At 38.5% G+C, this 26,299-nt stretch overlaps 1 protein-coding gene across 2 annotated transcripts in view; it reads right to left on the bottom strand.

Moving 5' to 3' along the window:
- The window catches only part of ELOVL6 (ELOVL fatty acid elongase 6), a 138,315-nt gene that overhangs the window by 8,944 nt on the left and 103,072 nt on the right, over positions 1 to 26,299 (bottom strand). For both annotated transcript variants that reach the window (XM_060104943.1, XM_060104933.1), the window contains exon 4: positions 9,452 to 9,603. In XM_060104943.1, coding sequence (XP_059960926.1) covers positions 9,452 to 9,603 — 152 coding nt within the window. The remainder of the gene's footprint in view (positions 1 to 9,451; positions 9,604 to 26,299) is intronic.

Here is a 26,299-nt window from a genome sequence, read left to right on the forward strand (position 1 = left end):
TATATGTATAACTGATTCACTTTGCTGTACACCTGAAACTAACACTACATTGTAAATCAACTATACTCCAATAAAATTTTTTTAAAAGTCTACAAACAATAAATGCTGGAGAGGGTATGGAGAAAAGGGAACCCTCCTACACTGTTGGTGGGAATGTAAATTGGTAGAGCCACCATGGAGAACAGTATGGAGGTTCCTTAAAAAATGAAAAATAGAACTACCATATGATCTAGCAATCCCACTCCTGGGCATATATCCAGAAAAAAATGTAATTTGAAAAGATACATGCACCCCAATGTTTATTGCAGCACTATTACTATTTACTGCAGGCAAGACATGGAAGCAACGTAAATGTCCATTGACAGAGAAATGGATAAAGAAGATGTGGTACATATATACAATGTGTATATACAATGGAATATTACTCAGTCATAAAAAAGAATGAAATAATGCCATGTGCAGCAACATGGATGGATCTAGAGATTATCATATTAAGTGAAGTAAGTCAGACAGAGAAAGACAAATATATGGCATCACTTATATGTGGAATTTTAAAATGATACAAATGAACTTATTTACAAAATAGAAACAGACTTTGAAAACAAACTTATGGTTACCAAAGGGAAAAGGCAGGGGGAGGGATAAATTAGGAGTTTAGGATTAACAGATACACACTACTATATATAAAATAAATAATCAACACGAACCTACTGTATAGCACAGGGAACTCTACTCAATACTCTGTAATAACTTATTTGGGAAAAGAACTTGAAAAAGAATGGATATATGTATATTTATAAGTGAATCACTTTGCTGTACACTTGAAACTAACCCAACATTGTAAATCAACTATGCACTAATATAAAATAAAAATTGAATTAAAAAAATTAAATAAACAAAAGGCAAAAATAGGAAAAGAGAAAAAAATTATCTTCTACTGTATTTACTGAAGAGGATAATAGGAATATTTTGGTACCAATGAATCAAGTGATAAAAAACTGAGAATGACACACATTTTTATGGAATTAACTTTGAAAAAGCTTTCCAGGATCTATCCAAAATTTTACTAATATTATACCCTTTGAAGAAAAAGGCCACTGTTTTTTCAGTCTAATGCTCTCCCATCTGAGCTATTTTGACTATCCAAAAGATCACTGTTTCTAAGGTAGAGAATTCATATTATAGAAGCAAGAATGGTGCTCAAGCAGGTAGATGCTATTAATCTGCAGTGATTGATTGTCTTAAAAGTCTAGGGGTTCTGAAAAATATACTTTAGAACACTTATGTAAAAATGGATGAAGAGCAAGCACAGTAACAAATACACCTGATTCCATTAACGAGTCCAAAAAAAAACACCAAAGCATCTGCCTGCATAAATCCTGTTTCTGTCCCATGTGAGACAGAAACAGGATTTATGCAGGCAGATGCTTCATTCTCTTTCCTATCTCTGTGGTTTTCAGATATGGGAAAAACCAATATCCTTCATGACCTTTGGTGAACTCGAACTTGACTCCTTTTTGTATAACAAGGAGATCTAGGTGGTCCCTCTTCTTATTCTGAAATTTAATTAAGCACAAGGGAACTTAGTACTTACCCTTGTCTTATTGCTCATACTTCAAGGATGCCCTAAAACATCTCATACAAAGGAAGGTCAGATAATGCTGGATCTTGGAAAGACTTTTAAGGTTCTGATGGCTGTGGTTGGAATAATACAGGTGGTGCCCTATTCCACTCAGCAGAAGCTATTAGTTTATTTCCCTACTGAACTGTTAAACATTATTACTTCTTATAGTGCAAAACAAAACTACAATGAGGTATCACTTCACACCAATCAGAATGACTATCATCAGGGAACCCTCCTACACTGTTGGTGCAAATGTAAATTGGTATAGCCATTATGGAGAACAATATGGAGGTTCCTCAAAAAAGTAAAAATAGGGACTTCCTTGGTGGTGCAGTGGATAAGACCCCACGCTCCCAGTGCAGGGGGCCCGGGTTTGATCCCTGGTCAGGGAACTAGATCACACATGCATGCCACAACTAAGAGTTTGCATGCCACAACTAAGGAGCCTGCCTGCCACAACTAAGACCCGGCACAACTGAATAAATGAATAAATAAATATTAAGAAAAAGAAAAAGTAAAAATAGAGCTACCATATGACTCAGGAATTTCACTCCTGGGCATACATCCTGAAAAGACAAAATCTCTAATTCAAAAAGATACATGCACCCCAGTGTCGATAGCTGCACTATAAGCAACCCAAGTGTCCATCAACAGATGAAATGGATAAAGAAGATGTGGTGTATATATGCAATGGAATATTACTCAGCCATAAAAAAGAATGAAATATTGCCATTTGCAACAACGTGGATGGACCTAGAGAATACCACACAAAGTGAAGTCAGACAAAGACAAATATTATATGCTATCACTTACATGTGGAATCTAAAATATATACAAATGAATTCATTTACAAAACAAAAACAGACTCACAGACATAAAAAACAAACTTATGGTTACCAAAGGGGAAAGTGGGGGCAGGGCGAGGGATAAGTTAGGTAAACAATAAAGATTTACTGTATAGCACAGGGAACTATATTCAATATCTTGTAATAACCTATAATGGGAAAAAATCTGAAAAAAAAATAACTGAATCGCTTTGCTGTATACCTGAAACTAACACAAGATTGTAAATCAACTCTTCTTCAGTAAAGAATAAAGTCAGCTGCTACCTAGGGAATATGAAAAAAAAAAAAAACAACAAACAAACAAAATACCCCAACATTATTATTTCTTATTTGTTTAGAACAGAAAAGGAAAATTTCCAGCTGCTGCATTTCTGAACCTCTTATAAAATTTTCTTTGAAGTCCTCTTCTCTATTTTGAGATGCCTATCATATTAAGCCTGTAAATGTCAGACAGACTAATAACGATTGATGGTGATAGTAACTCTCACTTGTATACTTAAGGGACACAACTAGTGTTAGGAGACCTGGGGTCTACTTACTTATGTTAAACTGTGCTATTTCTGTGTGCTTGTCAAAGATCCACTATTTCTGTGTAATTACTACTCTGTGCCTCCCCTTCCTTCTATGGACTATAACGTAGACACAGTAATTCCAGGCTACCTTTGTTCCCAGTGGAAAGAAGGTAGAAGTCCAAGGAATTGTATGTTAAAAACAAATTTATTCATTTGTAATTGAGATTTTTTTATGAGTCTCTAAGTATTAACTACAATAAATATAAATCCTGTACAATATTCAAACATATTGTAATAAAAGTTATTTGCCTTAAAGTAATGAGCATTTTATCCTTTTAAATTCTTTAGATTTAATTTTAACTCTATCACCACTTTTATGTAAAACTTTATTGTCTAAAGAACGATTTCAGTGTGGGAAGAGTGGTAGGGGACAAAACACAGACCATATTAGAATGGGCTAACATAGAAGCTACAAATCTGGAATTGAACATAGCTTTCTGTTTTTCCTGTCTGAGTCGGGGTGGTGGTCTCAGGCTTGATCTGAGACACACTAGGTGTTTCCATTTAATACGGGGAGGTGGGGCAAAGGACATGTCATGAGATCTTCAAAATGAAATTTAGATACACATAAGAATTTTTCTCAGAACAGATATGCAGGATGATAGATGGAGTAAAGAAGGTGAGGATCTTCCAGTAATGGCTCTGAGCCTCTCAGGAGTAGCATTCCAATGCCATATCAAGATTACTGTCCCCAAGCAGGCCACCAACCCAGAGAAGGGTAGTTTTCCTTGGGTGAGAGGACTGGTGGGGTTCCAGAAAGAGCTCCCCAAGACCTCTCATGGTTCTTTTGATATCGCAGCTGAGATGCAACAGTCATGCAACTCTAGCAGTTATGAATTATTTTTCCTCTGGGGAAAACTACTTAATAACCCATTTAATTTGTCATGAGCCAGTTACACCAAGAGGGTGGCACTTCCAGGCCTGTCAAAAGCTAGAGTGACCTAGAAATACAAACAAAACATAGGAACTGTGGATGCAATGTTGGCCAACCAATCTTTCTTGGCCAAAGGTCCTGTTAGCATTATGGAAAGAATTTTGGCCAAGTGTAAGCAGTGGGACTTCTGACTCATGAACGTTTCGGCCATGTCACATATCTTAGCTTCCTCTGGCTCATGTTCTTTACCAGTCTCTCTAACCCTTGGTTCAGCTATTTTCCATCAAGAGCCAGCCTGGAGGCAGGACCTGGTGATCACATACCTAAGTGTTCCTCCTGAACTATGCCTTCTGCCCATGTGCTATTAAGTGTAGCCCTGTGTGCAGCTCTGGAGAAGTTCATGAGCATTTAGCAGCCCCAGGGCATGCATGGCCACCAAGAGATGGAGAGCCCACTATGTGTGTGGTTCGTTACAGACGGCTGTGCCCCTCTCTTCTGAGAGTTAGCTGGAGCTCTGCTGAGTCAGAGTTTCAAAAACAATGACAAGCTCAACTGAGCAAGGACCTAGACTCAGAGCAGATGTTTCCAAGTTCTAACAAAACAAAATCTCAGCAGGTTTTAATATAATTCAAACAGTAGTCACTCAAAGATTTTGGCACACAAAGCAGGTTTGTGGCTCTCTTCCCCTTACTTATTCTAGTAGACTGTAGCCCTGGAATTCACTGAAATGAGCTCATTGTTCTCTGCTGAAACAGAAAGCCCTTCTTGCTATTAAGAGTCTAGTGAAGGGGGAATGTTAGTGTTTAACAGGCACAGAGTTTTCCATTGGGGAAGATAGAAGTGCTGGAGATGGATGGTGGTGATGGTTGCACAACATTGCAAACATCCTTAATGTTGCAGCCTTGTACACTTAAAAATGGCAAAGTTTATGTATGTTTTGCCACAATAAAAAACTACTTCAGTGAAAACTGCAGGCATGCAGGTTTGGGGGGTGGTGAAATAGAGTTTCCATATTGAACATTGAAGAACTGTTCTTTTTTCTCACAAGACCTTTTCTTTCTGGTACACATAGGGAGTCCAGAATCTTAGAGAATTTAAAAGAAGAATTGGGGACCTAAAAATAAGAAAAATTCTAAGTAATCCAAATGCATAAAGCTTTCTTGATTAAACAATAGTGACAAAGTTTTCTAAGAGTGAAAAACAGGGAAGGAATTTAACTTCTCAAATGAACAAAAAACCATCCAAGCACACATGTTCACTAAATTAGGTGAACTGATTTTTGGATCTGTTTTGATTCAGCAGTTTACCTTGGGAAGACTGCTATCAAGTAAGCTCCAGGGTATTTAAAAGAGAATAAGTCATATTTTAGAAATGAAAAAGGGTACTCAGACCATGAAAATATCGGATCTGAAATTACATGAAGAATTGGTGTCACACACTAGCCTCATTATTTTTGAGCTATGTCAAGTTTGGGATTTAATTTTTTTTCAGCTCTTCAGCCCACTGTCAACACTTCAATCTCACGTTTGAAGTGTGAAGGAATGGATTGTTTGATATCCAACCTATGAACTATTGTGGTGAATGAGGCTTCTCCAGTGAAGGCAATGATCAAGCCAAGGGCACAGGGGACTAGAGTACAGCTCCTTTGGGCTCAAGAGGGAACAGAATTTTGTCCAATTACAAGGTCTACATGGGGGCAGGAGGGAGTGGCATGTTCGGGCCTAGATTAGTTAAGACACGTGATTCATTAACATCCTCAGGACCAACAACACTCCAACAAGACAGAGGATTATAGCACAAGTACCTCTGAGTGATGCACTAACAGTTCTCATCCATGAATCCTAACTTGTCCACCACCTTAAGACGTTGGTGTCCATCTGGCGTGGAAGCTGGGAGGACAGACAGCACCAGGCTACTTACATCTTTGAAGGAAAATGACTGCTATGAATGGGTTGGGTGGCTCTTCAATATATTATTCCTTCAAAAGGTAGAAGGGACTATTTTATTCTCAAGTCCCTCAAACACAGCTGGGTAAAACTCAGAACACAGACAAGCAGTCCTGGCAGGGAAAGGCACTTCTAGAAGCAAAGACTGAAGTAGCTCCTTTGCAATTTGAGGCTTAAAGGCCAGAAGCATAGAGGCACCTTTTCTGATTTAAAAAAAAAAAGTACTTGTTGAGGGTAGGGAGGTGGAAATTGTAAAGGTGTTCAGGGGTGGTATGTAAGGGGAGTCAAGTTTCATGCATCTACTGTATTCATGTATCTGTAGTCAATTCTTCATCAAAAACACAGGGGAGATTCATAAGGATACTTATTATACAGAATAAAGTATAGGGGTCAAGGGGATATGATATCTCTCAGTTTGAATAATTCTCTAACTTTAATAATGTATGAATTTATTTTAAAGGAAATGTCACAAAAACCCAAGAGAAAAAAAACATGCTCACATTCTCAGACCAACATCAGTTTCAGGAAAAGTGATCTGATTCAGAGACTCTATGACTCTAAAAGAAGAAAGAATCACTATGAGAAATGTAGCTGGCAAGACAATCTTTTCTTTTATTCATACATGAAGACACAAAATTAAATATCCTCATAGAATTTTGAAATTCCTAAAAAACACATCTGTAGACTTTTAGGCATTGTCTGTAGCTCCAAGTCTGAAAAACACTTCTCTGGCCTAAGACATTGCAGCTAGTGGTCCTAATTCAAATACTAAAAATAGTTGCCTGGGGGCCTGGTTCATTAAATTCATATTATAAATTTCTTTTTTTGATAAAGTAGCAATTCCATTTCAATGTTTTAAATGCCTGGCCCATGGTAGGTGCTTAATATAAATTTATTAAAGGACCCACACACCTATGGTCAACTAATCTTTGAAAAAGGAGGCAAGAATATACAATGGGAAGGGGTGTGGGGAAGTTGGACAGCCACATGTATATCAATGAAGTTAGAACACACCCTCTCACCATACACAAAAATAAACTCAAAATGGCTTAAAGACGTAAATATAAGACACAACACCATAAAACTTAGGCAAAACATTCTCTGACATAAATCTTACCAATGTTTTCTTAGGTCAGTCTCCCAGGGCAATAGAAATAAAAGCAAAAATAAACAAGTGGGACCTAATCAAACTTACAAGCTTTTGCACAGCAAAGGAAACCATAAACAGAACGAAAAGACAACCTACAGACTGGGAGAAAATATTTGCAAACGATGTGACCAACAAGGGCTTAATCTCCAAAATATAAAAACAGCTCATACAACTCAACAACAAAAAGACAACCCAATTGAAAAATGGGCAGAAGATGTAAACAGACATTTCTCCAAAGAAGACATACAGATGACCAACAGGCACATGAAAAGGTGCTCAACACCACTAATTATTAGAGAAATGAAAATCGAAACTGCAATGAGGTACCACATCATACCAGTCAGAATGGCCATAATTAAAGTCTATAAATAACAAATGCTGGAGAGTATGTGGACAAAAGGGAACCCTCCTATTCTGTTGGTGGGAATGTAAATTGGTACAGCCATATTGGAGAACAGTATTGGAAGTTCCTTAAAAAACTAAAAATAGAGCTACCATATGATCCAGCAATCCCACTCTTCGGCATATATTTGGACAAAACTATAATTCAAAAAGATACATACATGCCTATGTTCATAGCAGCACTATTCACAATAGCCAAGACATGGAAACAACCTAAATGTCCATCAACAGATGAACAGATAAAGAAGATGTGGTACATATATACAATGGAATACTACTCAGCCATAAAAAAGAACAAAATAATTGCCATTTCCAGCAACATGGATGGGACTAGAGATTATCATACTAAGTGAAGAAAGTCAGAAAGAGAAAGACAAATACCATATGATATCACTTATATGTAGAATCTAAAATATAACACAAATGAACTTATATACAAAACAGAAACAGACTCACAGACATAGAGAACAGACTTGTGGTTGCCAAGGGGAAGGGGTGGGCGGGGGAAGGATGGAATGCGAGCTTGGGGTTAGCAGATGCAAACTATTATATATAGAATGGATAAAAAACGAGGTCCTATTGTATAGCATAGGGAACTATATTCAAAATCCTGTGATAAACCATAATGGAAAAGAATATATAAAAAAAGAATGTTTAGGTATGTATAACTAAATCACTTTGCTGTATAGCAGAAATTAACACAACATTTTAAATCAACTATACTTCAATAAAAAATAAATTTAAAAATTTATAAAGGAATAAATGAATGAATCCATACTAATGCATTTCACTCTAAGACTGTTTTCATAGGCTCTGTGTGTGAGCGCTGAAGTTTTTTCCCCGCTGCTCTTCCGTTGTCTTTGACCTGGGAAGACAGTGGTCAAACCAACAGTTCAAACCAATTGTCAGCACTCTGTAGGCATCAGGTTACAGCCTGCGGCGGAGAGTGGCTATAGGTGGCGTATGCACACATGGGAGACACGTCATATCCACTGTGAACAGACACAGACACAAACTAGGGGCACCTTTCAGAAAGACTTGATAGCTAATACTGCAGGTGATATAGTGAAATTACGACCTCTAACACCCTTTTTAGGAGAAACAGGAGACGGGACACAATCTATAAATAAAAATTTTGAACGAAATAACCCAATTCTTAATTCCAGATAAAACATTAAGAAACCCAGAGGATGGACAGGCGTCCCCTAAGGATATGTACCAGTTTGTGACATGCTGGCCAGCGCTGCTCATGGATGAAATCAGAGCTTATTATCACTGGTGGATCCCTTTCTCTGGCAGCAGAGATATTTTCCTGGGGAACTGTGTCTGTGTCAAACACTTGCTACTTAATTTTCCACTGTTTCTGCTAACTTGTGCCACACTTATATTAAGACTATTAAAGAGTTAAAGGAAAAACCTTAGGAATCTACATATATAGATATTGGATTAACTTCTAGCCCCAGTATTTTAGATTAATTTCTAGAAGATGAACTACATTCCCCTAAGGCCTATTTCTTTGATGATTAAAATTAAACAACACCAGAAACTAACCCTTAATATTTCGTTAATGAGAACATGAGGATACCCAAACAAAAAGCTCAATTTCCTAGTCTGCGTCCAAACTCCAGAGCTGAAATTACACTTCGATGTGGGACTGGGAAATAGCTGTGTGGCTAACTTTTCCCAATATTCTAATATTAGCGCAGCTGTTAATGGCCTCAGAGAAGGGGCTGGGTAGATGTTATAAGCCTCTGGATGTATGTTTTCAGTAAGGCTTGGATACGTGCATGTTCTATGTAAACTATTCTGCTCTTCATATTCAATGTACAATTATTTAAAAGGAGGGAAGGAGGGGAGAGAAAAAAAAAACAGTGGAAGTTAGTCAAGAATGCAAATTCATTCATTGTAACTTTCCTGCAACCAGTGAAACAGGACCTTCAAATTATTTCTTTGTTCATTTTTCCATGAATATTGTGGGTGTGTAGCTACAAAGGGGTGGGGGTTTGGGGGAGGAAATGTAAGGAGAGAAGACACTCACCTAGTTCGGGTGCTTTGCTTAGCACAAATGCATAAGCCCAGAATTTGCTGACAGGTCCATTGTAAAAACCCTGGTCACAAACTGAATGCTTCAGGCCTTTGGTCATCAAAATGTACACCATATAAGCACCAGTTCGAAGAGCACCGAATATACTTCATAATGAAAAGAGAAAAGAAACAACATTCAGGAAAATAATTTCACATCTGATATTAACCATTCTTAGAAGACTGCCATTGGCAGGAAATAGGTAGAGAGGCATCACAGTCATTTGCATTTACCCAGAAGCATTTAAAAATGTTTTGTAAACAAGAGTAGGAAAACTCATCAGTGCTTTCTTCTGAAGGCCATGCCACTTATACTGCACCAGTGTTCCAAAAAGAGGTCATGGAAAAGGGGAATAGATCCAGGGCAGGATCTCAAGAACTCTGATAACCTTTGTGTTTCAGCTTGAGAACTATCCCTTGGGATGAGATGGGGTTGGCTGAAAACTCCTGGAATTATCTCAGTTCTGTCCTTTGTCCAATCATTCTCCAAATCGCCTGGCTCTGTTCCCTGAATCTCTCTCTCTAATCCGTCTTTCTCACAGAAGCCAGAGGAAGAAGGCTTAGCGATTGTTGAAAAAGTGAGGTTGTTGAAAAGAAAACTGACATATGGACTTGTTATCAAGGAACTGCTAAGGAAACAGGAGAGCTCTGGAGTGTGTTGAGCTCAATGATGTAACATGAAGTATGAAAGGACTTGGCAACTGGGACAGGCAACCTCCATCACATAGTGAACCCCGTACGCATGTGTCCCAGAGTTCACAAGCCACATGCATGACTGAAAGGAGAGCTGGCTGACCATGGGGGGAGATGTGTTTACCCATCCTATTTCTGGCAGCATTCCCTTTTTAGGTTCTAAAAGTCAGTTAGCATAGAAAACAAATTTATGGTTACCAAAGGGGAAAAGGGGGTGGGGGAGGGATAAATTAGGAGTTTGGGATTAGCAGATACACACACACTACTGTATATAAAATAAACACCAAGCTCCTACTGTATAGCACAGGGAACTATATTCAGTATCTTATAATAAACCATATTGGAAAAGACTATGAAAAAGAATAATATCTGTGTGTGTATAACTGAATCACTTTGCTGTACCCCAGAAACTAACATAACATTGTAACTCAACTATGCTCCAATTAAAAAAGGAAAATTAAATTAAAAACAGGAGATAAACTAGTGAACAGCGACTGAAATGAACAGCAGCCTCATCCAATAGGGAAACAGGAGTTTTATTTCTTTTCAGAGGCATTATCATTTATTTAAAATGTCTTAAGTGCCGCTCCTGACTAAGTCATTCCACTAGGCTATCCCGTCCACAAACGTGCATCCATCCACCAGCGCGAACTAAAGGTCAACTCTGCACAGAACCAAGGTAATGAAGTTGAATTCCTGGCAACTGCCTATTAAGTGGGGATTTTGTGAGTAGCTTCTCTAATGATATACGGCCTACATTAAACAGAGTTACTCTTTCCAACATATAAAACAATCCTGCATAGGATTATTGGTACGATTTTACATTTGTAGATCCCGTTTAACCCTTCAGTGTCTCCCCACTGCACTTAGAATGTAACCCCCAGCTCCTTAGTGGGACCTGCAAGGCTCTGAATGGCCTCTCCTTCCGCCCTTTTCACCTTCCTTCCTGCCATTCTCTTCCCACTCACTGTGAGCCAGTCATTCCAGCACTTCCTGATCCTTTCAGTTTTCTGCCTTTTCCTCTTCTTAGGGAGCTTTTTCCCCCCACGTTCACTTGAAGGCTGTTCCTTCTCACTTTCTTATCTCAGAGAAATGTCCCCCCGTGCTGGAGTGACCTAAGCCTTTACAGTCAATAAGCTGTCCCGATTTGGGAATGGGGAGTTGGAGTTCATTGGTAACATCAGGTAATGCAGATTTTGCCATCTTACCTGAATTGATTTTTCATGGTTTGCCTTTACCTCACCAGATGATGGCTAAATTTTCATATGAAAAGTTGCCACCATCACCAAATTAAGGTTATTAGCCAACTGGGGACTGACTTGCTGCTATGGAAGGTATTATGGAAGTATGGATATGGCATGTCCACTGAGCATACAGAGCAGACACTCTTGGCTGCCTATTCAAGGGCCAAGTCCCTTTCTCCTTCTCCGTGTTAAAAGAAGCCTGATTTTGTCCAGGTTCTCCCAACTCATGATTCCCCTAAGGAAGGTGACCTTATCTTCAATTTAGGAGTAGATTCTAATTACCTAAGCAAGTTTTAGTAATCCCACTTCCCTTACCAGTGATTTGTTAAGATGGGCACTGACCCAATTCTAGCCAATGTGATGTGAGGAGAGGGCTGCTGGGGGCCTTTTAGGGAAAGGTTTCCTTACTTATTACCACGTATTGCTTGGAAGTGCAGCAGCCATCTCGCAACCAGGAGGGAGCTACCTTGAGGACAAAGCTAAGTCAGAGAGGATGGCAAAGTATTCCTTCAAGATGTGACTGAGCTGCTGAGTTAACCCATCTTTCAGTGACCCCATCACAAGCGTTCTTGTTTTGGGGATAAAACTTCCTTACTGTATAAGCTATTTGGAGTTTTGCTTTTTATTATTTACACCCCAAAACATCCCAGCAGACACAACACACCAGAGACTTCAGGAGACTTTTGAATACTAGTTAACATTTGGTAGCTATCAAATCTTGGCCAACCCAATACATCTAGTCATAGACACTGCTGGTGAACTACTTACTGTATCAGTTGTCTGCCTTTCATAGACCAGTGGGAGATATGTCAGTGACTTTTGTACAAGCCAAAAGCAAAGAAACACACAAATGACACACTTTCAATATGTATCGGTCGCTGCTCCTTAGCCCCAGACCTATGACTTTTCTGAACCATCAGTACATCGTAGGGATCATGTCTCTCCCCACGGAGTCAAGCCCACCACACCCAGGAAGCTGAGCCCATCCTCTACTATATTTTGCTGCTAGACTGTGTGCTTCACACATGATCAGAGCAGATCCAAGGAAAGTAACTTTGGAATAATTACTACCTTTTTATCTTCCTGAGTCTCAAAACTCATTGTAGTTTAACTATACCTAATTTCTTAAGTATCGGCACAGCTATTAATCCTTTTATTTGTTAAATATTTACTGGCAGTGTTCTAGACACTGAGGTGACAAGAATCGATACACTGACTCTGGCTGCTGCTGTTGCTGCTGGAAGACTTCCGAGGAGGTGGTATTGGAGTTAGGCAAAAATACGTCTCCAAACTTTGAGGGTTAGGGCGCGAGGAGGTCATTTCAGAGCACTGCAGAATTGAAAGTGTAGGTATCATGGTGACCCACAACATTGCTGGCAACAAGAGCATAGCACATATTATTGTCCCATATCTGGACATAAGCCTCACTCCCTAAGCTCTGAACAATAAGGCTGACTCAAAACAGAGGACAGTGCATTTTTCAGGGAAACCCTCAGTGCCAGACATTGGGCCTATGTGTCTGAGGGCAAAGGCGCTTTGTTGTGATGTGACAATGCTACTGCTGGGGAGCCATCGGGGAGCTGCTTGGCCAGTGGGATGATTGTTATTTGTGGGAAGCCAGTAGCTCTGCCTCTGGCACATCTCAGCCACTGTACGCTTTGGAACCATACAGCTTTTTTTTTTTTTTTTTTTTTTTTGCGGTATGTGGGCCTCTCACTGTTGTGGCCTCTCCCGTTGAGGAGCACAGGCTCCGGACGTGCAGGCTCAGCGGCCATGGCTCACGGGCCCAGCCGCTCCGTGGCATGTGGGATCTTCCCGGACCGGGGCACGAACCCATGTCTCCTGCATTGGCAGGTGGACTCTCAACCACTGTGCCACCAGGGAAGCCCCCATACAGCTTTTTGTTATAACTGGGCACAGGGTCCTTAGACTGTGATGCTTAAAGGGAGCAAACATTTTTTCCTCCCTAATTTACATCATCTTGATATGATGCAAGAGACAAATATACAGCTTATGTTCTGCTCTGCCCCGTCCTTACCCATACTTCTGGCAGATGTTACTAATCGATCCGGACATACTCTCTGGCCATGCCTGGACATTGCATCAACATTCCCAACCACTATAAGCCACTGCCAATAGATTAGAGCTGCAAATATCAATCACAGTGCTCTCATTTACTAGTTTAATGACTGGAAAATTACTTAACCTCTCTAAGTCTTTATTCATCTGAAATAATAATCATACCTAACTTGTAAATTAGTTCTATGAATTTTGTAGTACCATATAAGTAAAGTATTTAGTTAGCATAGAGCCTCTAATATATATATAGGTGCTGAATAAAACAGTTTTTATTGTACTATTATGATTTTATTACTATTTATTGTTGTTATTATTGCTGCTTTACTTGGTCTGTCCTTCAATGTTGAAAATCAATTTTAACTCTCATCTCACTTTATCAGGTAAGAGCAATTAAGTCTAATTATCCCTAATCGAAAGTCAAGGAAACTGATATACTGAGAATTTGATCTGCACTAATGATTGTTCCTGTTATTATGTGTTTTATTGTTAAGTGTTTATTAAGTGTTTTATTTCATGAGCAAACTTTTCACAAAATAAACGATAGCAAGTTCGCAGTAGAATGTGAAATGAGCATTTCCCATAGAACATGTTGGGGGAGAGATTGTTGATATAGAAAAGCATCTGGTTCATATGAAATTTATCTTTCAATCAGATGATAAAGGTTATTCTAAATCTAGGGCCTCAAAGAGGCCAAGAGTCTGGGCCATTGTGTTTAATGAGGGCAGATGACTACTTACTGCATCACACCCCTTTTCTAGCTGTTAAGGTCACAAGAGCATCTTTTTTTTTTTTTTTTTTAAGAAATACATCATTTTTCCTACCAAAATCTAGTTTTGATTATAACAGTTAATGAAAGAGCTCAGTGGACGGTGCAGTGGCTGTTTCTGCCCCCTTCAGCTATGTTAGGCACAATGCAGCTAGGAGATCTGGAGGAGATCACAGCCTGATTAACTGAGGCGATTCTTCTCTATCAGATGTTCTGGATTTCTGGTCCAGAAGAAGCCTGTTTTGTCATCATTAATCATTTGCCACGATGTACTCAAGGAAGTGTCAAGAATGCCCATTGGACTGTTACTGTGATACTCTGGGGGCAGGGATAGGAACCTTCTATTCTGTACCATACGCATTTCTGCATTGTTTGACTACTTTAAACAAGCAGATATTAGACTGACAAGTTAAAAAATATATTTTTAAATAGGTGCCTAATTACAATTTATACATTGAATAAATAATCACAATGGTACTAGCTTGCAACTTTTTAGTATGAGGTTGAGATACAACACTAATCCCTGATCAACCCATGGATGACACCCTGGCACTGGGACTGGTGAAGAAAGACTGACTTATTTATTGAATCAACACCTATGTCATCAACATCCGCCAAGTGTCAGATATTATAGTACTCACTGGGTCAGCGAGAGTCTCTACAGCTCATTGTAGGAGACAGTAAACATGTAAATAAACATATGTGTATTGTATAAACAAATTTCAAATTCTGACAGAGCAATTCATGGTGTAAGTACTGGGGCCCTTTCTAAAAAAGCTTGAGAGATATGGCTAATCTTCTTTCAAACCCATACTCTGACCATGAGGTCTGACTATGTATTTACTTGAGAAAAAGTTGAATAACTCTGTATTCTAGCTTTCCAATTTTAGTGCCATCTGGAAGTCAAAGTGGAATACCTCAGTAATGACTATAAGAATTCCAGAATTCTGCCCTGTGAAGAAAGAGCCTTGGGTATAAATCATCAATAATACATTAAATTATTTCTGCATGAACACTAATAGTTGATAAAACCACTTTAGCATTGCTCCCTTCTTGGCCCTCAACTTAAATGTAAGGTATTTTGGACTCAAAACAAGGTTTCTCAAGGACTTTTTATTATGAAGTGCCAACCACGCTGACCCCCTTCCCCCCTGCCCACTCCCTGCTAACTCAATAACCAAAGGTACAATTACTTCCAGGATTGAGCAACAAAAACGTTTCATTACACTTGTATCCTATAATCAGAAAAAGAAAAAAGAAAAAACTTGTGAAATTTTGTCAGTTGTCAAAACATGGAAACGGCTGATCTAACAGTAGCAACTCTTTATAAACATGGGAGAGGCCACTGATTTTCCTGATAACAAACTTTAACTGTCATTAGACTCTTTTAGACTCTGACAACTGTCCTAGACTCTGATAGTTTCCAGAATTGGAAGAATACTCAATGATCCCAGAATAGGTTAAAGCAACTTAACAACAACCAAAAAATTACCATGCTCGTGACAGGGAATGATGGCGTCTCCATATCAGTATCATGTCTCTAACGACAACCCACCTTTCCACACTTGATAAGAGGTATCCTTAATAGAGAATGTCTATTTTAGTTTGGTCTAGTCTGGTCTTTGCTAAAAACATATTTTTCAATAATAATATAACAAGCCATCAAAGTGTGAAGTGTTTTTTTTGTTCAATAAATCAGCAGTTAAATGGGGATATACATGGTAATTTTAAAAAATTTACTTTCTCTACTCTTTCTCCACTAACAATTCAGAGTGTACATTTTCACTTTTTACAGAGTGATCATTTCTAGGTGTGACTCATCTATCTTGATTGGCATATTTAATTGCATACCTCCATTAGAAAGTTTGAAGTTCCTTGTGGATCAAGAAACATGAGGCTAAAATTGCATTATATATATATATATATATATATATATATATATATATATACATATATATATACACACACACACACACACATACATACATGCACACACACACACACACACCCAAAATTAAACATACACACATCTTTTGAAATCTTGCCATTTGGGACAAAGTGGGTGGACCTTGAGGGTATTAAGTTAAGTGAAATAAACCAGAATGAGAAAGACAAACACCATATGGTTTCACTCATATGTAGAATATAAAAAACTAATAAACTAACAACAAAGATAAATGAATAAACCAAACCAAACAAAAATATGTAGATGTAGAAGAGAGAGTAGTGGTTACCAGAGGGGGAGGGTGAATTGGGTAAAGGGCATCAACTCTAGGGTGATAGATACTAAAATTTTGGTGGTGAGCACACTGTAGGGTATATGGAAATAAAAATATAATATTGTACACATGAAACATATAGTGTTATGAACCAATGTTACCTCAATTTTTAAAAATTAATTAAAAAAGCAAAAAAGATAGTTAGGACATAATGTAAATATCCTAATATAATTGACATGAGAATTATTAAATACATTACAATGAACACAATACAGCAATAAAATATACCAGGTACAGTTGCCTTAGGTGCTGACATAGAAGAGCTCCAGGGTAAATGATGATTAAGTGAAAAATATAAGGAGCAGAACATTCTATAGTATGATCCAATTTGTGTACATTTTAAAAAGACTATGCATACACAAACTGTTAGTTATAAAAATATTTATGAAGGAAAACCATTCAAGCTGTTAACAATCATTCCTATTAGAATTTTGTTTTACAATATCCATGCACTGCTTTTTTTCAGGAGCTATTAGAAACCCAATTTTAAATTCTCATTTCTAATATTTATAATCTGATATCAAATAACCCTTGGGTTTTTGTTAATAAAAAAAAGGATACCTTAAAAGCAGTATGGAGGTTCCTTAAAAAATTAAAAACGTAGAACCTACCCTATGGTCTAGCAATTCCACTCGTGGGTATATATCCAGAAAAAAACAAAGACTCTAATTTGAAAAGACACATGAACACCAGTGTTCACAGTGGTGCTATTTACAACAGCCAAGACATGGAAGCAACCTAAGTGTCCATCAACAGACAACTGGCTTAAGAAGATGTGGTACACATAGATAGATACACACACACACACACACACACACACACACACACACACACACACTGGTGTATTACTTAGCCATAAAAAAATGCAATATTGCCATTTGCAGCAACGTGAATGGACCTAGAGAATATTATGCTTAGTGAAACAAGTCAGAGAAAGACAAACGGTATATAATATCATTTCTATGTGGAATCTAAAAAATAATACAAACGACTCTGTATACAAAACAGAAACAGTCCCACAGACATAGAAAACAAACTTATGGTTACCAAAGGGAAGTGGGAGGTGGGGAGTGATAAATTAGGAGTATAGGTTTAACAGATACAAACTACTATACACTAAAATAGACAAGCAACAGCATTTACTGTATAGCTTAGGGAATTATATCCAATATCTTGTAATAACCTATAATGGAATATAATCTGCAAACAAACAAAAACAACCCAAAACTGAATCACTATGCTGTACACCTGAAACTAACACAATGTTGTATATCAACTATATCTCAGCAAAAAAAAAAAAAAAAAAAAAAGATACCTTAAAGGTCTGAATGTTACTTAGACAATAACTCCTTTGCTTCTCAGAGATCAGATATATTAGATGGAGATTTTAATCTACAGGGGAATCAGACAGCCAACAACAACCATGAAAAGGAACAGGAATAAATAATTGAAACTGAGATACATGGCAAATCCTGAGTAGAAAAGCTGAACCTAGTTTAGAACAGGAATGGGAGGATAGAGAAAGCTTCTTGAGAAATATCATTTAAACCCTGAAATATGGAGTAGCTTCCACTGCATTTCTTGTAATGGTATCTACTGTTACACAGAATCACATGGGATGATATTCATGAACTTCTAGACTAAGTAAATGCTACATGTTGCGTGTGGAGTCTATCAGAGCTAAAGACTTCATGAAAGAAGCTATCTTAGTCGATACTTTGGTTCCCTGACAGAAAGAAGGCGGGCATGTACTCTAAGACTGTTCTCCATACCCACCACGAATCCCCTTGATAAGTCAGAAAACTTGAGTCTGAAACAGATATTCTTTTTAAAAGTTTGGTAGGATGGTTTTGTATTGATGCACTTTCTGATGTATCTCTCTATTACCTTAACTTGTAAACCTAAGCGTTGGGGAAAAAAAAAAAAGAAGAAGCCTTAAGGATCTGAGTTGTTGCTTAGAGAATACTGCAGGGTACAGTCCTTGCATCTGGAGTGTGCAACTTGGATATAACACACTTATTCCAGGTATCTGACAAGGCAAAGAAATATTGGGTCAAGTTTGAAAAACTAACTTGATATAGACCAGCCTGGCAGAGTGGAGAGTAAGGAAGAGTGGCAAGATTAAAAATAATAACAAGAATAAAGACAACTGGGGCCATAATGGATCTCAATTAGAATTCCCCCAAAGAAATATACCTGGCTCTAGAACTATAACAGTTTAGTTTAAATTTAGAATTTTGATTGATTGCACACTGTTTCATAAAATAGTCAGGATTTACTTTTATGTTACTTGAGCCACTATTATTATGTTCTAATCTGAGATACAGGAATTTCACTTCCTTGGCAAGACTAGTAGCCTCCACCCCATCAGGGCTAGAGTGGAAGGTGGCCACTGCTATTTTGCCCCAACTCTCAGACCACATGATGCCAGCTTCATTTGTGGCTGACAAGTACTTAACTAGTTGGTGGCATGGTATTTCACATTTAAAGAACTTCATTGAGCTCCTACATTATGAAATTTGATTTTCACAACAACTTCATGGGGGCACCATTCTCCTGGTTATATAGACAAAGGGAGAAATAGGCATGGGGAAGGCAGGGGACTGGCCCAAGGTTACACAGTTACTAAGTAAAAGAATCTTCTAACTACAGCTCCAGTGCTTTGCCCTTTACCCAGCACTGACCCTGAACTCCCCAGTAGGCTTTCATTTAGGATAGTGGTTCTCAACCTGATTGGACATGACAATCACCAAGATGCATGCTAAAACTATTCTAATGCCTAGAACCCATCTCATACCAATTCACTCAGCATCTTAGATGTGGAAGTACCTATGAGTCCTGGCTCTGGGTTAGGGACACCCTGGAGACTTCATCCTCCAGGCTGCCTTCCACTGCCCACTCCATGAACCTCTGGATGAAGCTGCCCAGGTAACTGATGAAGAAATTTGCCTATCTCTGTATCACTGCTGTCCTAGATGAGAACCCTTCTCTCTGAATTCAACCACTGATGGAATGCCATCTAATTCATTCTTGGGAAAGTGGAGACTTGCCCGTGACTAAGGCTTATTGGCTTTCACCTACATATGGAAAGAACAGTGTGCTGGTTTCTGGACTTTTACAAATGGGAACAAAGAGATAAAGTCTTACCTTAGTGACCCCTATTAAGTATGGCAGAAAATTAAAGTAAGAGACTTGTATGAACTAAAAAGAACCTGAAAATAAATGTGGGCATAACAGAGATTAACGTTGAAGCCAAAAACTCACCAGAACCACAAAAGTGGTTAAACGTCTTGTTTCTATAGAAAACTTTGCTCCTTTGAGAAAAACTCTTAATCTCTTTTGGAATATTCCCAAATTACTAGGACAGTGATAACTCCAGTGCCAAGACTAACAGCATTGACCCATTAACTCCATTGCACAGTCTTAACTAGGTTTCACAACTGCAAGAGGAAAACAAACATTTTTTTTTTCCTGAGGGATGATTAATAAAAATTTCATTGGGAGAATACTTGAGTTGATGATGTATAACATTATCTGTATAAACAGTCTCTTCCCCAACCCAACCTAATGCAAAAACTGAAACAAAAAAGAAGGAAAGAAGGGAGGGAAGGAGGAGAAAAAGTCACCATGACCCTCAGTTTTCCACATCCTTAAAATTGGGGACTAGGAATGTCCTTTAGGATTTGAGCCCTAAACTTCTGTCAGATCATATTATAACTATAAAAGAAAGGGAGGAAACATAAGTCATAAGTTTCTCACTCTTTATGTGCCCAATTCCTTTCTTTGGGCTGTTAATGTAAAAATCCATTAGATAAATTTTTAATCTTTTAAAGCAGCTCATTGACTTATTTTTTCTGAAATTTTCATCATCATTCACCATAATTGAATGACTATAATCACAAGACATACCAAAGAAAGTAAATTTAAACAATATTCATTTCATAAATATTTATTAAGTACAAATGCCTACCAGGTGATAGGTCCTGTGCCATACCTTACTCCTATTGAAAAGAATTTAAGAGATCACTCAAACACCACCACTGAAAAGAGATAGTAGGAAAGGAAAAGATATTCCTTTCTAAAACATATCTTGTGTTAATATATTTTTTTAAGATAGGGATATACAGATCTCCAGGGAAATTTCTGGGAGATTTGCCAAAGGATCACATGGCCTGAAACATATGGTGAGCTCTTTGGCAACTTTATAATGTGATAACGGGAGACCCAGCCTCCCCATCTTTGGGTCTTTTGCATCAGAAATACAGTAGTTCTCACACAGATCAATTCACCACCACCGTCGTGAAACTAGAGGGATGGACAGGCAGACAGATAGATATTGATTGGAGCCCTTCAATGAGAGCTACTGACTTACTAGAGAGAGCCTAAGTCTTAGCAGCTAACTGGTGATCTCAGAATATTGAGCCTGCAGGTTAAAAAGTGGCAGTTGTGAAAATTCATTTTAGTGCTATTCCTAGGAATCGCTGGAAATGTATCTTCCAGGTGAAACTCAACCTCTTCAACTGTAAGGTGTTTATAGATGGAGACCAGATGCGTCACTCTTCAAAAGTGACACACTGGCAGTGGTTGGCAGTGACTAATACTGCAGAGCTCAACGACTCCTCCGAAAGAGACCCCAGCCACAAACCCTAAACAGCACTTACAATCTCTGAACTCATGGCCAATTCTGAATCCCTTTCTTAAAAATGTCAACATGCTGGCATGGCTACTCTGACCTTTTTGAATAGCAGACTAATGTCTGCTGTGGGATCCTCTCACTTCCATTTCACGAACTTCCCATGGCTCCATGGAAGTCCGAGAGTTTTCCCATTCCTGCACCTCAAAGCCCAAAGTATAGCCTCCCACAGTCCTGTACAATGAGGCCACAGGAACTCGTGGTCCCAATTTCATCACAAAATAATTTTGAAAACAGAAATCATAGCATAGACAAGCACATTGTGATACATTTGGGTATACCAGGTCTAATGGAAGAAGAAAAATCCACTCTGCTCCTTAACTCCTCTTCTATAGGCCCTTGGCTTGCTTACTGTCTGTTTCCATTTTTCCTATTATTCCAGATTTTTGAGTAGAGACAAATCTGTTATCTACTAGCAGCAAAAAGTGGAGATGACCAAAATGACTACTTTAAATTATTATGCCATAAACAAGACCAAAAGACAACCCTCAGAATGGGAGAAAATATTTGCAAATGAAGCAACTGACAAAGGATTAATCTCCAAAATTTATAAGCAGCTCATGAAGCTCAATAGCAAAAAAACAAACAACCCAATCCAAAAATGGGCAGAAGACCTAAATAGACATTTCTCCACAGAAGATATACAGACAGCCAACAAACACATGAAAGGATGCTCAACATCTTTACTCATTAGAGAAATGCAAATCAAAACTACAATGAGATATCATCTCACACCAGTCAGAATGGCCATCATCAAAAAATCTAGAAACAATAAATGCTGGAGAGGGTGTGGAAAAAAGGGAACACTCTTGCACTGCTGGTGGGAATGTGAATTGGTACAGCCACTATGGAGAACGGTATGGAGGTTCCTTAAAAAACTAAAAATAGAACTACCATATGACCCAGCAATCCCACTACTGGGCATATACCCTGAGAAAACCATAATTCAAAAAGAGACATGTACCAAAATGTTCATAGCAGCCCTATTTACAATAGTCCGGAGATGGAAACAACCTAAGTGTCCATCATCGGATGAATGGGTAAAGAAGATGTGGCACATATATACAATGGAATATTACTCAGCCATAAAAAGAAATGAAATTGAGCTATTTGTAATGAGGTGGATGGACCTAGAGTCTGTCATACAGAGTGAAGTAAGTCAGAAAGAGAAAGACAAATACTGTATGCTGACACATATATATGGAATTTAAGAAAAAAAAATGTCATCAAGAACATAGGAGTAAGACAGGAATAAAGACACAGACCTACTAGAGAATGGACTTGAGGATATGGGGAGGGGGAAGGGTAAGCTGTGACAAAGTGAAAGAGCGGCATGGACATATATACACTACCAAACATAAGGTAGATAGCTAGTGGGAAGCAGCCGCATAGCACAGGGAGATCAGCTCGGTTCTTTGTGACTGCCTGGAGGGGTGGGATAGGGAGGGTGGGAGGGAGACGCAAAAGGGAGGGGATATGGGAACATATGTATATGTATAACTGATTAAATTTGTAAAATAAAAAAAAAATTATTATGCCTATGAAAAGTTTTATATGAAAAATTTCATCTGTCTTCACCCAATTAAACAAGACATGCACATCCGTAAATAAGACTATTCATGTAGGAAGGTAATGTTAATCACCAGTAAAATATAATATCCATTGAGATAATTTATATGAAAATATTTCTGATGACTAAGGCATCCTCTAGAAGTTTAAGGTGTTATCAGAGAGGCACCCTGGTGTTAGGCAAAGAAAATCTGGCAACCAGATTCCTCCAAGTACTGAGTGCTTTAGGGCACATCCCATAAATCTTCTCACTTCCTTTGTAAAATGAAAATGGCATTGTCTAATATTCTGCCTACATCACAAGGTGTCATGAGGATCACATAAGCTGATGGATGTTAAAATTATTCACTAGTCAACAGTAAAACATTATCATTGATAACACCAGTCTTTCATCAACAAATCTTTTCCTGACTACATCATTTTTTCTTCCAATTTTATTGAGATATAATTGGCCTACAGAACTGCATAAGTTTAAAGGGTACAACATAATGGTTTGACGTATCTACACCATGAGATGATGACCACAATCAAGTTTAGTGAACAGCCATCATCTCATATAGACATAAGATTAAAGAAATACAAAAAAACTTTTTCCCCTTGTGATGAGCACTCTTAGGGTTTCCTCTCTTAATCACTTTCATATATAACATGCAGCAACGTTCATTATATTGATCACATGGTAAATTACATCCTTAGCACTTATTTATCTTATAACTGGAATTTTGTACATTTTGACTACCTTCATCTAACTTCCCCTCCCACACCCCACCTCTGGTGACCAAAAATCGAATCACTTTTTCTACGAGTTTGTTTGTTTTTTAAGTATAATTGATCTACAACGTTGTGTTAGTTCCTGATACATGACATAGTGATTCAATATTTCTATATATTTCAAAATGATCAACCCAACAAGTCTAGTTACCATCTGTCACCATACAAAGATACTACATAATTATTGCCCGTATTCCCTACACTCATGTTTCATCCCTGTGACTCATTTATTTTGCACCTTGGAAGTTTGTACCTCTTAATCTCCCTCAACTACTTCTTTTCTCCCTCCATACATCATTTTCATCTATAATCTCTCTAATTTCTGTTGAAGCAAACACACATAGTAACTGTGTTCTGTGAATCTGTAAGAGCTAGGAACATGCTTACACTCTCCTACTGCTCAGTTTATTTTGGTGCATTTCTTTCTTCCTCAAACACAAAAAATTTTAAGGTCAATCTGTTAGAGCTGAATGACAATAATCTGGTTAACTTTTAAGAAAAGACATCTATGTATATATTTGTCTCTTAGTTAAGAAATCATACCTGACTACTAACACATTAACAATTGAAAACAACAAAAATGTTAACCACAAAAATAGAGAGCATTAAAGCTTTGATCCCTTGTGTTAATACTGGAAAAAATCTCAAGCCCATTCAAGCACTTGGTTGGGACCGCAAGTGCATGGAGATATCTCCAGCTCATATGTTTCATACCACATGGAAGCACGCTTTACACCTGGACTGGTTTGGCATTCCATCAGTCCTATTCCTCTTTCTTCCCACAGAGGAATTTTTTTTTCAACCCTCAAGGCAGGAAAAGTTTTAACAACCATTAAGTGTGCTTTTACAAATTATCTTAAAAGTGTTTGGTACCTAAGGCTAGAAGTGGTTTGGGCCTGTGAGTTACCCTGGGCCCTATGAATAGGAACTCAATGGATATTTGTGTGCTATGGTAGTTATGATTATGAGTAGGATTGGGTAATAAAAACAAAGGTTTCCAGGGACTTCCCTGGTGGTCCAGTGGTAAAGAATCTGCCTTCTAATGCAGGGGACGTGGGTTTGATTCCTGGTCAGGGAACTAAGATCCCACCTGCTGAGGGGCAACTCAGCCCATGCCCGCCACAACTACTGAGCCTGCGCGCCTCAACTAGAGAGCCCACGCGCCCCCAACTACAGAGCCCATGCACCCTGGAGCCCATGCGCCACAACTAGAGAGAAACCCACGCGCCCCAAAGAAAGATCCCGCATGCCGCAACGACGATCCCACGTGCCACAGCTAAGATCTGATGTAGCCAAGAATAAAATAAATAAATAAATTTTAAAACAAAACAAAAACAAAAAAACCCAAAGGTTTCCAAAAGTCAGGGGACTTTGCTTTCTCTTGTCTCACAGATCACCGCGCTATTGAACTTTCCGAATGGCCTCCTCATGCACAGTTGAACTCTCCAGACCTCTGTAAATTTCCTCAGGGGAGAAGGTCTTCTCACTTCCTTATCAAACGTGAGCCTGAGGAGCAAGGGGAATTTCCTCCACCTCTGCCCCTGACTTCCCAGCCATCCCAGCAAAGAAGATGGGACCCTGAGGTTTTAGGGCTTTTCTCTCCTCTGGAGGAGAAGCCAGTTTCCATCTGATGTTTGAGAAGGGAAAAGAAAAAATATAGCCTAGAACACAAATGGGAGGCATTTGGTTTGTGTGTGGCATTTCCGACCTCCCTTTCTGGCCTTCTCCCTTGTCCTGACTCCTTTCCTTTCCCATAACCCACAGCCCATCAAAACTTTGAGTTTCAAAGTACAGATTCTTCTGCTGCTCCACCTCTACTGGAAATTCCCATAATTTCTCAATTAGATGTTAAAGACAAATGAGATTGAAGGAGGGAATGACTGATACTCCCTTACTCTTCCTGGGGTGTTAGGTGACTTTTCAACTAATACCAGTGCAGATAGAGTCCAGGTCCCTAAAGAATTCCAGACAGGGAAGGGATAGGAGTTTTTAATCATTCATGCATTCAACCAATTACTTCTTGAGTGCTTTATATGTTTCAGGCACTATTTTGAGTGAAGGAGAGTCCTGAAATTTTAGGGCCTGGAGAAGTTTAGAAAGGTTTAGGAAGTTTAGAAAGACATTAGGTACTGAGCATACAACAGTAAACTCAATAGATAGGTCTCGAATTTCTTGGAGCTTACATTTTAAAGTGGGGAGAAAGGTAGTATATCAGGAAAATTTGTTATTCTGGGAGAAATGCCACCTAAAATGTTACCTAACCAAAATGTTACCTAAATCAAAAGAGTGCCAAATCCATCTCCCAGTCCAAACTCCTGTACCTTGGGCAATCACTTCAAGAACACAAATTAGATGGATTTTCCAGTTAATGATTTAAAATATTGGAACCAGGGCTTCCCTGGTGGCACAGTGGTTGAGAGTCCGCCTGCCGATGCAGGGGATATGGGTTCGTGCCCTGGTCCGGGAAGATCCCACATGCCGCAGAACGGCTGGGCCTGTGAGCCATGGCCACTGAGCCTGCGCATCCAGAGCCTGTGCTCCGCAACGGGAGAGGCCACAACAGTGAGAGAGGCCCGCATACCGCAAAAAAAAAAAAAAAAAAAAAAAATTTAAAAATAAATAAATAAATAAATAAAATATTGGAACCAAAGACAAATCAAAAAGTCCAAACGTAGGTGACATATGCGTTTTTGATAAAAATACTAAAATG

This window comes from Mesoplodon densirostris, chromosome 1 (genome assembly GCF_025265405.1).
Source record: "Mesoplodon densirostris isolate mMesDen1 chromosome 1, mMesDen1 primary haplotype, whole genome shotgun sequence".
Lineage (NCBI taxonomy): Eukaryota > Metazoa > Chordata > Mammalia > Artiodactyla > Ziphiidae > Mesoplodon > Mesoplodon densirostris.